General features: G+C 47.4%; 1 protein-coding gene and 1 gene segment (V, D, J or C); one reads left to right on the top strand and one right to left on the bottom strand.

Moving 5' to 3' along the window:
* LOC140428510 (cell adhesion molecule CEACAM1-like) overlaps positions 1 to 5,569 on the bottom strand; it is a 98,117-nt gene extending 92,548 nt beyond the window's left edge. The window contains exons 1-2 of the mRNA XM_072515067.1: positions 5,225 to 5,569; positions 1,514 to 1,861 (exon numbers count right to left, since the gene is read on the bottom strand). Of these exons, the coding sequence (XP_072371168.1) occupies positions 1,514 to 1,861; positions 5,225 to 5,489 (613 nt within the window). The 5' untranslated portion in view covers positions 5,490 to 5,569. The remainder of the gene's footprint in view (positions 1 to 1,513; positions 1,862 to 5,224) is intronic.
* LOC140428516 (immunoglobulin kappa light chain-like) overlaps positions 4,395 to 12,317 on the top strand; it is a 140,241-nt gene continuing 132,318 nt past the window's right edge. Inside the window, exon 1 of the V gene segment in view lies at positions 4,395 to 4,673.

Genomic DNA, 12,317 nt, shown 5'->3' with positions numbered 1-12,317 from the left:
CAGGGCCAATCATTTTGTAGACAGGGCCTATCGTTGAGTAGACAGGGCCTATCATTTTGTAGACAGTGCCTATCATTGTGTAGACAGGGTCTATCAATGTGTAGACAGGGGCTATCATTGTGTAGACAGAGCCTATCATTGTGTAGACAGGGCCTATCATTGAGTAGGCACGACCTATCATTGTGTAGACAGGGCCTATCATTGAGTAGACAGGGCATATAATTGAGTGGACAGACCCTATCATTGTCCAGATAGGGCCTATCATTGAGTAGTCAGGGTCTTCCATTTTGTAGACAGGGCCTATCGTTGTGTAGACAGGGTCTATCGTTGTGTAGACAGGGCCTATAATTTTTGTTTATAAATTTAAAGTACCCAATTTATTTTTTCCAATTAAGGTGCAATTTAGTGTGACCAGTTCACCTACCCTGCACATTGTTTGGGCTGTGGGAACGAAACCCACGCAAACACAGGGAGAATGTGCAAACTCCACACGTACAGTGACCCAGAGTCGGGATCGAACCTGAGACCTCGGCGCCATGAGGCAGCAATACTAACCACTGTGCCACCAAAAGAAACAACTTTTAACAGAAGCACATCAGGTTTACATTCACTACTGAAAATGCACCAAATGATCAAGAGATAGTTTTTTCATGGCAGAGAGATCAACAGTACACCTGCTTTGTCTGGCTTCAGCTCCAACACTGAAAATGGAACTAAAACACACCTTGCCGCAAACAGCCTAAAATGAAAGTAAAAAGCTGAGAGACAGCCCAGCTCCACCCGCACTCTGACATCATTGATAAACACCCATTTCTTAAAGGTACATTTCTTAAACACACATTTCTTATATGTACTCTCACATGACAGTCTCCTTACCTGAGAAAGGACGTACTGGCGCTGGAGGGTGTGCAGAGGAGATTCACTCGTTTAATCCCAGAGCTGAAGGGGTTGGATTATGAAGAGAGGTTGAATAGACTGCGACTGTACTCGTTGGAATTTAGAAGGATGCGGAGGATCTGACAGAAACATGTAAAATTATGAAGGGAATAGATAGGATAGATGCGGGCAGGTTGTTTCCAATGGCAGGTGAAAGCAGAAGTAGGGGGCATAGCATCAAATTAAGGGGAAGTAGATTTAGGACTGAGCTTAGGAGGAACTTCTTCACCCAAAGGGTTGTGAATCTATGGAATTCCTTGCCCAGTGAAGCAGTTGAGGCTCCTTCATTAAATGTTTTTAAGATAAAGATAGATCGTTTTTTGAAGAATAAAGGGATTAAGGGTAATGGTGTTCGGGCCGGAAAGTGGAGCTGAGTCCAGAGAAGTTCATCCATGATCTCATTGAATGGCGGAGTAGGCTCGAGGGGCCAGATGGCCGACTCCTGCTCCTAGTTCTTATGTTCTTATGGTCTTATGTTCTTATGTTCTTATGTCTACTCTGCTGTGGGAGGTAAAACAGGTTCCCAATCTGGTTATTGTTACTGTCACTCTGTCAGTGTGAGTCAGTATTGACTTACCTGTGACATTGAGCTGACTCCCTGCTCCATGGATGTAGCTCCACACACTGCAGCTATGGACAGCTGTATCATTGAGGGTCACATTCACAATGGTCAGAATGTAACTGTTCCTGCTGAAATCCTGGGAATGCTGAAAACGGTCCTGGATATCCGGGAACATCCTGATGGTGCCATTTACAAACCAGCTCATCGTCCACTGCCTGTCGTACCCGGGTCTCTGGTGATACCAGTGGACATCAGTGTCATTCACACTGGCATTGTACATGGCACATTGTAACTCCACAGTATCACCCTCTGGCACCTTGCTGATGTTTGGATACTGAATAAGGACTGGGTCAGCCAATCGACCTGTGCATAGCAAACAGATGGAGTTCAATGCAAAGAAATAGATTTTCCATCATTTAAAGTTTAACGATTCATTGAATAAAGTTATATGATGACTTGTTGTTTAATATATGAGTTTCCAAACAGATTGCAATGGACATGATGAAGTGTGTCAGGTGTGACTTAGTGGAAGTGATCACACCTCCGAGTTAGGAGGTCATGGATTTGGTTCCAGTGCAGAGTTCCACAGATATCGAGACAATCTGTACAGTATTGAAGCTGCTCTTTAGGAGGAGCCATCACTGAACTGAGGGGTTCAGCCAAGTCCATCCTTGCAGCTCGAGATGAAATACCCCACACCATTATTTGAAGATCCCTATACCAGATGATATGCCCATTTCTATCATTGCCGTTTGTGTGGGATTTGTGTGTTCCCTACAGCAGTGATTCTGATAGCAGGAGAAAGCAGGGAAAGACAGATAAACTATTCCCACCGTTTGGAGATTCTAAAATTAGGGAGCATGGTCTAGACATTCGGGCCAGACCGTTCAGGAGAGATGGCAGGAAGCATTTCTTCACTCAAAGTGTGGTCGAGATTTGGAACTCTCTCCCACACACAGCAGCTGAAGCTAGCTCAGTTGTGAAATTTAAATCCGGGATAGATTTCTGTTCAGCAAAGTTATTAAGGGATATGGGCCAAAGGTAGGTATATGGAGTTAGCACGGATCAGCCATGATCTCATTGAATGGCGGGATAGGCTCGAGGGGCTGAATGGCCTACTCCTGTTCATATTGTAAGGGCCACTCCTGTTGATTCCCTTATTTTTCATTTCATTTATTTTGCCACTATCATTTTCGATCCATGGATGTTTAATGGACATGTACCTTTAAGTCGCGCAGATGAAGTGCTTGCAATCTAGTGCATTGTGTTAACCTTTGAATAGCAGATGTTTTGGCACCCAAGGGAGGTCGGAGGGATTCAGCTCGATTGGTAGCTTGGTGGCCAATGAATTGGCAAAAGGCTGTATTCTGCCCGACGACAGGTGGTGATTGGATCCTATCCGAGAGGGATGGTTCCCAGAGAACCAAGGAAAGGACAGTCAGGCTGTGAACACTCAGAGAAGAAACTGTGTAAGTCTCTCTCTCTCTCTCTCTTTCCCCAGAAATGCTGCACAGCTGCTGTATTTCTGAATCTACAGAGAACCTGGATGAATCTGCAGTGCGACCCCTTAGAGACTGAAAGCAGAAACCTCAAACTGAAAGCCTGGACTGAAGGAAGTTGGGCTAGAAGACAACCATCTGCAACAAGGACTCTTATCCTTTAACTGTCACCATTATTTATACACCCCTCTTTTCCCTCTGTGTTTGTTTGTCTTGTGTATGTGTGTGCAGAGGGTGGGGTGAATTAAAGTGGGGGGATGAGGAATTATATATTTGTTAGCCTGTCGTACTTGCTGCATATTTAATTATAGTTATTGTCATTAATAAAAATTCATGTGTTGAAATTTACAAACCTGGGGCGGGATTCTCCCCTACCCGGCGGGGCGGGGGGTCCCGGCGGGATGGAGTGGCGTGAACCGCTCAGGCGTTGGGCCGCCCCAAAGGTGTGGATTTCTCCGCACCTTTAGGGGCCAAGCCCTCACTCCGCGCCGGAGTAGTTGCCGTCCCGCCGGCTGGCGTGGAAGGCCTTTGGCGCCACACCAGCCGGGGCCGAAGGGACTCCACGCATGCGTGGGAGTGTCAGCGGCTGCTGACGTCATCCCCGCGCATGCGCAGGGGGGAGGTCACCTACGCATCGGACATCACGGAGACCTACACTGCCGAGGTGGAGGGGAAAGAGTGCCCCCACGTCACAGGCCCGCCTGCGGATCGGTGGGCACCGATTGTGGGCCAGGCCACCGTTGGGGCACCCCCTGGGGCCAGATTGCACCGCGCCCCCCCCCCCAGGACCCCGGAGCCCGCTCGCGCCGCCAGGTCCCGCCGGTAAGGGACCTGGTTCAATTCACGCCGGCGAGACTGGCATAGCAGCAGCGGGACTTCTGCCCATTGCGGGCCGGAGAATCGCCGGGGGGGGGGGGGCCCGCCAAACGGCGCGGCGCGATTCCCCCCCCTGCTGAATACTCGGTGCCGGAGAATTCGGTGGCTGACGGGGGCGGGATTCACGCCGCTCCCCGTCGATTCTCTGACCCGGCGGGGGGTCGGAGAATCCCACCCCTGGTGACTGTAATCATTGGGCAGTCAAAGATTTTGGGAGTTTTTCGAAGAATTATTGGTTAATTTCAATTATGTTGCGACTCCGGGTCCAGTGGGGCTGGAATTGACCGCACACTAGCTCGGGGGGGGGGATAAAACTACATTCCTATTTTCCTGTGTAAATATATTTAATTGTCTGCGAATCGTGTTTGGACACCCTGAAGTTGTGATAGGTGATTTATAAACAATTGTTTCATTCCTTTTCTGCTCAATGTAATTGTCCTAAAATAACAAGGCAAGGCTGGGACAAGGCAACCCGAATCTGAGAGTAATGTCCAGCTCCCGCATGCACCCTGACTAAAGTGATGGCAGCAGTGTGTGCAGAGGGCTGTGCCCAGCACCATGTCCTCAGAGAGACAGGCAGACAATGGGGGAGGCTCGGTGTGATGACACAATCAGATTTTGTCGCACTGGTTAATTTTCAGCAAGAGGGGACATGAGCAAGATTTTTAAATATTTAAAATGGGCTCGAGTAGAGGAGGCAGAATTTCCCAGTGAACAGCTCCCTCCAAGTTCAGGAATGTCGGGAAGAGTGAGATGAACAGTGTCAGGTTCCGGGGAATATTGACAGAACGGTGAAATAGGTCGAGTCAGGACAGATGAAATTTATCACAAAGAAGTGGAAAGTGACTCAGTTTGGTAAAGATGAGGAGTGGCAATGTGAATGAGTTGGTACAATTTTAAACAGGGTGCAGGGGCTGAGAGAGCTCGGTCGGTACGGGCACATTCCTTCAAACCTGTAGGACAAGTTAAGAAGGCTGTTTAATAACGTACACAGACCTGATGTTGTTGGGGGTGAACTGGTGATGTATTCGGGGAGGTTATGGTACCTGCATCAACGATGGTCACTCATGTATTAATGTTTTGCAATGTCCAATTTGTAACTTTTTGGGAATTCTCAAAGCCGACCTGAATAACAGAAATAACGTTTTGGGGTTACCATCTCTATTCAGAGCTGATATGTGGACAGGAGACATATTTGACAATGCTGTGCTCCCAGGGAGGAGTCACATTCCCATGGAATATTGGGTTATAACATCACTATGGCAATTCCCCAGCCCATTCTCACCTTCACTGGGAATGTTTGGTTACAGGATTCCCCTCTATGTAGTGATGTTATTGTGAATGCACTTACTGGTTACATTCAGCTGTGATCCATTCCCACTGATATCTCCCCACACGGAGCAGTAATAGACGGCAGTGTCATTGGGCTGCATGTTGCTGATTGTCAGGATGAAGGTTTTATTGGACGTGTCTCGGGAAGGATGGAAACGCTCAGTGAAACCTGGACTCCGTCGTGTGTTGTTCTTTATATCATGTGTTAAAACCCTCTCCATATCTTTCCCTGGCAGCTCCCGGTTCCAGTGAACATCGGTGTGTGTCACTGCGGCGTTCCGCATGGTGCAGTGTAACCGTGCAGTCTGACCCTCTGTGACACGTTCCAGACTCGGAGACTGGATAAGGACTGGAGCATTCGCACCTTTGAGAGAAAAATATCAACAAGTTAAACACCAGTCTGACGGTTGTGAATATCTGCAAATGTTTCAATGAAAAATGTATCCGCTGATGTTACCTTGGGGACAAAGTGAAGAAATTATCAAACACACTGATCTGAAAAAGCGAAAGATTTATTTGTTTAAGGTCACATGTTCAGGTGTCTCGGCCACTCCCCCACCCTTCCCAACTTCCCTATTCCTCCTCCCTGATCCCTATCACTGCAGAATCTTCCCATTCTCCCTCCCAATCCCTCTCTCCATATTTCCTAATTGCCCCCCTCCCCCGTTAATTTCTATTTAGAACATAGAACATAGAACAATACAGCGCAGTACAGGCCCTTCGGCCCACGATGTTGCACCGAAACAAAAGCCATCTAACCTACACTATGCCATTATCATCCATATGTTTATCCAATAAACTTTTAAATGCCCTCAATGTTGGCGAGTTCACTACTGTAGCAGGTAGGGCATTCCACGGCCTCACTACTCTTTGCGTAAAGAACCTACCTCTGACCTCTGTCCTATATCTATTACCCCTCAGTTTAAAGTTATGTCCCCTCGTGCCAGCCATATCCATCCGCGGGAGAAGGCTCTCACTGTCCACCCTATCCAACCCCCTGATCATTTTGTATGCCTCTATTAAGTCTCCTCTTAACCTTCTTCTCTCCAACGAAAACAACCTCAAGTCCGTCAGCCTTTCCTCATAAGATTTTCCCTCCATACCAGGCAACATCCTGGTAAATCTCCTCTGCACCCGCTCCAAAGCCTCCACGTCCTTCCTATAATGCGGTGACCAGAACTGTACGCAATACTCCAAATGCGGCCGGACCAGAGTTCTGTACAGCTGCAACATGACCTCCCGACTCCGGAACTCAATCCCTCTACCAATAAAGGCCAACACTCCATAGGCCTTCTTCACAACCCTATCAACCTGGGTGGCAACTTTCAGGGATCTATGTACATGGACACCTAGATCCCTCTGCTCAGCCACACTTTCAAGAACTTTACCATTAGCCAAATATTCCGCATTCCTGTTATTCCTTCCAAAGTGAATCACCTCACACTTCTCTACATTAAACTCCATTTGCCACCTCTCAGCCCAGCTCTGCAGCTTATCTATATCCCTCTGTAACCTGCTACATCCTTCCACACTATCGACAACACCACCGACTTTAGTATCATCTGCAAATTTACTCACCCACCCTTCTGTGCCTTCCTCTAGGTCATTGATAAAAATGACAAACAGCAACGGCCCCAGAACAGATCCTTGTGGTACTCCACTTGTGACTGTACTCCATTCTGAACATTTCCCATCAACCACCACCCTCTGTCTTCTTTCAGCTAGCCAATTTCTGATCCACATCTCTAAATCACCCTTAATCCCCAGCCTCCGTATTTTTTGCAATAGCCTACCGTGGGGAACCTTATCAAACGCTTTGCTGAAATCCATATACACCACATCAACTGCTCTACCCTCGTCTACCTATTCAGTCACCTTCTCAAAGAACTCAATAAGGTTTGTGAGGCATGACCTACCCTTCACAAAGCCATGCTGACTATCCCTGATCATATCATTCCTATCTAGATGATTATAAATCTTGTCCCTTATAATCCCCTCCAAGACTTTACCCACTACAGACGTGAGGCTCACCGGTCTATAGTTGCCGGGGTTGTCTCTGCTCCCCTTTTTGAACAAAGGGACCACATTTGCTGTCCTCCAGTCCTCTGGCACTATTCCTGTAGCCAATGATGACATAAAAATCAAAGCCAAAGGTCCAGCAATCTCTTCCCTGGCCTCCCAGAGAATCCTAGGATAAATCCCATCAGGTCCCGGGGACTTATCTATTTTCAGCCTGTCCTGACACTTTGTCATTTCTTACCTCCCCTGACACTTTGTCATTGTTTACTCTCGGGTCACACACTGGGGGCTTTCCTCAAATATTCAAAACCATTGTCATCAATCCTCTCTTCATAGAAACCATCCAGACATATCTGCCCCTCGACTGCTGACTCTTCATCTAATCTCAATCCATAAACCATCTCAAATCCACCTGTTCAAATCCATCCAGCGTCAGGATCCCGGACCAGACCCCAACATTTGTTAGGATCCCGGAGCAAACCCCAACATTTGTTAGGATCCCAGAGCAAACCCCAACATTTGTTAGGATCCTGAAGCAAACCCCAACATTTGTTAGGATCCTGGAGCAGACCCCAACATTTGTTAGGATCCCGGAGCAAACCCCAACATTTGTTAGGATCCTGAAGCAAACTCCAACATTTGTTAGGATCCCGGAGCAAACCCCAACATTTGTTAGGATCCCGGAGCAAACCCCAACATTTGCTAGGATCCCGGAGCAGACCCCAACATTTGTTAGGATCCCGGAGCAGACCCCAACATTTGTTAGGATCCCGGACCCGACCCCAACATTTGTTAGGATCCCGGAGCAGACCCCAACATTTGTTAGGATCCCGGAGCAGACCCCAACATTTGTTAGGATCCCGGAGCAAACCCCAACATTTGTTAGGATCCCGGAGCAGACCCCAACATTTGTTAGGATCCCGGACCCGACCCCAACATTTGTTAGGATGTTGGAAAAGAACCCAAAACATTTCTTTTTGATTTGTAAAGCTGTGAGGAAAATATACTTCACCTCAGGAGTGATGAGCCTGACCAATAGGCACCTTTTATGTTTCAACAAACATTAATTTAAACACAGAATGAACCACATCAACACCAAAGAAATAGATTTACAATTAACACTTAAACAGTTCTGAAATAAATGGCAAAACATTAACTTCGTATCTATGTCTGTTATTGACTAGAATTAAGCAACCTAATACTGTTCAAATGCCTCTTATAAATAAAATTAACAAGCAGATTATTTGCTCAGCTATATCATAGAATCATAGAATTTACAGTGCAGAAGGAGGCCATTCAGCCCATCGAGTCTGCACCGGCTCTTGGAAAGAGCACCCTACCCAAGGTCAACACCTCCACCCTATCCCCATAACCCAGTAACCCCACCCAACACTCAGGGCAATTTTGGACACTAAGGGCAATTTATCATGGCCAATCCACCTAACCTGCACATCTTTGGACTGTGGGAGGAAACCAGAGCACCGGAGGAAACCCACGCACACACGGGGAGGATGTGCAGACTCCGCACAGACAGTGACCCAAGCCGGAATCGAACCTGGGACCCTGGAGCTGTGAAGCAATTGTGCTATCCACAATGCTACCATGCTGCCCCAAAGACACGATATGAAGACTTTTGGAGAGAAATCCTTTCAAGAGAAGATTCAGCACACTTCTGTTCAAACCAGCAGCATTTGCCAAAACTGCTGAAAACTACAGACAGACCTGGCTTCTCCCATCAATTAAATGATCTGTATCCCACTGAGTTCCATGACCTCCTCAGCTCAGATGATACACCACTCATCGATAAAGTATCTACACTCCAGGGAATCCCCAGCAATCAAAGCATGATTCCATTAGCCCTTCATCTGTAATCAAGAAAATGTTTGGATTCAATCACCGTTTACTACTCCTTCATTACAGCTTTAGTAGACACGCTGTCTGCATGTATTTTGAACTAGGGTTTTTTCTTTATAACATTATTGCCACAGATATGAATATAATAATTTCTACATTCATCACAGCAGATTAACTCCCAGCTCACCGCATCGAGCTCAGTGCCTGCTCATTCATCATAGGGGTCAAAGAACAAGAACAAAGAACTGCACAGGAACAGGCCCTTCAGCGCTCCAAGCCTGTACTGGTTATGATTCCACCCTTGGCCAAAACCCTCAGCACTTCCTTGTGCCGTATCCCTCTATACCCATCCTATCCATGTATCTTGCCAGATGCCTTTTTAACGCCGTTAATGTATTTGCTTCCACAACCTCCCCTGGCAACGCGTTCCAGGCACTCACCGCCCTCTGTGTAAAAAAACTGCCTCGTACATCTCCTCTAAACTTTACCCCATGGACCTTTAACCTATGCCCCCTGGTGACTGAACCCCCCCTGCCCTGGAAAAGAGTGCCTGCCCATCCATTCTATCCATGACGCCACTCCGCATAGTTAACACTCTTCAGACCAGGCAACATCCTGGTAAACCTCTGCTGCACCCTCGCCAAAGCCTCCATATCCTTCTGGTAGTGTGGCGACCCGCATTGTGCGCAATATTCCAAGTGCGGCCTTACCAAGGTTCTATACAACTGTAGCATGACTTGCCAATTTTTATACTCGATGTCCCGTCCAATGAAGGCAAGCATTCCGTATGTCATAACCAACGCATTTGTCTCGCAATTCACCTAATAGATAGCATGTTTTCATCTTCAAATCTCCATCTAGTCATATCCCACCCTAGCTCTCCACCTTCTTCCAGACCCGGAATGCCAATGCTCCTTGCTGTTCTAACTCTGGATTCTTTCCCTGAGTTGAGGAGCTCAATGTCCATCAGTTGTGTGGGTGAAATCCATGGACACACATTTTGTCTCCTCACTGCCTGCCCTCTTCACACAGTTCGGCCACTGGAACACCTCTGGATCTCAGACACCCAATATTCCCGTAAACTCAGGAGCAGGAGGCGGGGATGTGACAAGGGAGGAGCTCACGCTGGTCAACAAGAGGGTTTGCAATGGCAGCGGCAGAGAGGCTGGCCAGGATGTAACCATCCAGGGAGGACATTGTGGACGAGCTTCCCTGTTTGACCAGAGGTTCTGTAGCCCACCTATCGGTGCCACATCAGCAGCTTCCCTTCCCATAGACCAGCAGAGTGCCCACACTGCCCGCACGGTAAAGTTTAATTCCAATCAGCTGGGGAAAGGCAGAGAGAGAGAGAGGACAGAAATTCACACTTTCAGTTCTGTCAAAATCCACCCCGAATCCCCACCGGGAATCTGAACGGGAAAATCCCGGACAACACCCCCTGGAGCGCTGAGAGATTTTAGGGGTGAAACTTTGATGTCGCACCTTTACACTCACGCTGTCGCTTTACGTCTGTGTGTGTGTTTAAATTGTACATTTTTACTTCACAGACTTCAGGCTTCTTCCCAGATCGTTCCTCCCTCTGGGTCACAGCCTCCGAGGCTGGCAATGTTCCATCATATTCCTCTAATATATGGTCAATTTGGAATAAAAGCAATATAAGATAGACATTACTCACTGGTTACATTCAGCCGGGTTCCATTCCCAAAGATTTTCCCCCAAATCCCACAGATATAGACAGCGGAGTCACCGGGCTTCACATCTCGGACTGTCAGAATGTAGCTGTTACCGGGAACATCTCTGGAAGGCTGAAACCGATCAGACAGACCTCTCGCCCGGGAAACACGGCCATTTACATCATGACTCAATATCCATTCCTTACTTTGTGAGCGGTACCAATGTAAAGTGTATTTATCCACTGTGTAATCTACATGCTCGCTCTGTAAGTCACACAGAAACGTCACTGTTTCACCCTCAGGCACTTTCACAACGTGAGGGGATTGGATAAGAACCGTCCCTGTCACATGACCTGTGAACAGAAAATAACTGAAGATCAGAACAGATACGAAAATACAAAATCGAAGCTGAGAGCAGGTTATAAAGTCTCCTGTGTATTGATGTGTGGATATTGTGTATTATCCGCACTGACTTGTTCAAATTAACCCCAAGCAAAGTGCTGCAGAGTTTGACAATCAGGATTTCAGAAAATGCTGGGAATGAATGCCCAGGAGACCCAGCAGCCTCTGTAGACAGAGAGACAGTGACAATCAGATCACCATGCCCGTGTTGAATGGTGGAACAGACTCGAGGGGCCCAGGGGACTCTGTAGACAGTGAGACAGTGACAATCAGATCACCATGACCGTGTTGAATGCTGGAACAGACTCGAGGGGCCCAGGGGACTCTGTAGACAGCGAGACAGTGACAATCAGATCACCATGACCGTGTTGAATGATGGAACAGGCTCGAGGGGCCCAGGGGACTCTGTAGACAGCGAGACAGTGACAATCAGATCACCATGCCCGTGTTGAATGCTGGAACAGGCTCGAGGGGCCCAGGGGACTCTGTAGACAGCGAGACAGTGACAATCAGATCACCATGCCCGTGTTGAATGATGGAACAGGCTCGAGGGGCCCAGGGGACTCTGTAGACAGCGAGACAGTGACAATCAGATCACCATGACCGTGTTGAATGCTGGAACAGGCTCGAGGGTCCCAGGCACCTCCTGCTGCTCCGAATTCATACACTGGCAAAACGTTTCAAACTGACAACCCTGCATCAGAACTTACCGACTCTTTCACATTGCACTGTACTGACCAACAGTCCCTCAGGATGAAGTTAACCCCACAAAACACACACTGCAATAAAGAGAATGCAGTTTCCAGGGCAAGGTCAGTACTTGTCAGGGAGGAAGTTAAAGAAATCCCAGAACAGTAGTTTCAGATATAGTCAGGACCAATGCACACAGGGTGTGTATGAACTCAGTGCTGCCATTAACCCAGTATCCAGTGATGTTTACATTTTAAACAGTATTCTGGCTTCACCTGGTAATGCATTCCAATTTCTTAACATCACCTTTATAGGAATCAGTCCTGGACTCGCCCCTTACCATCTCGACCCTGTCTGCTTTGGTCCGGATTATATCTGAAAATATTCTTCTGGGATTTGTTTAAATTCTTTCTCAACAAACACTGTCTTCTCCCTGGAGATTGAATTCCCTCTGTTGTGTTACCTGCGTGGTCG

This window comes from Scyliorhinus torazame, chromosome 1 (genome assembly GCF_047496885.1).
Source record: "Scyliorhinus torazame isolate Kashiwa2021f chromosome 1, sScyTor2.1, whole genome shotgun sequence".
Taxonomy (NCBI): Eukaryota; Metazoa; Chordata; class Chondrichthyes; order Carcharhiniformes; family Scyliorhinidae; genus Scyliorhinus; species Scyliorhinus torazame.
The sequence above is the reverse complement of the archived record's forward strand: the minus strand, read 5'-3'. Positions and strand labels throughout refer to the sequence as shown.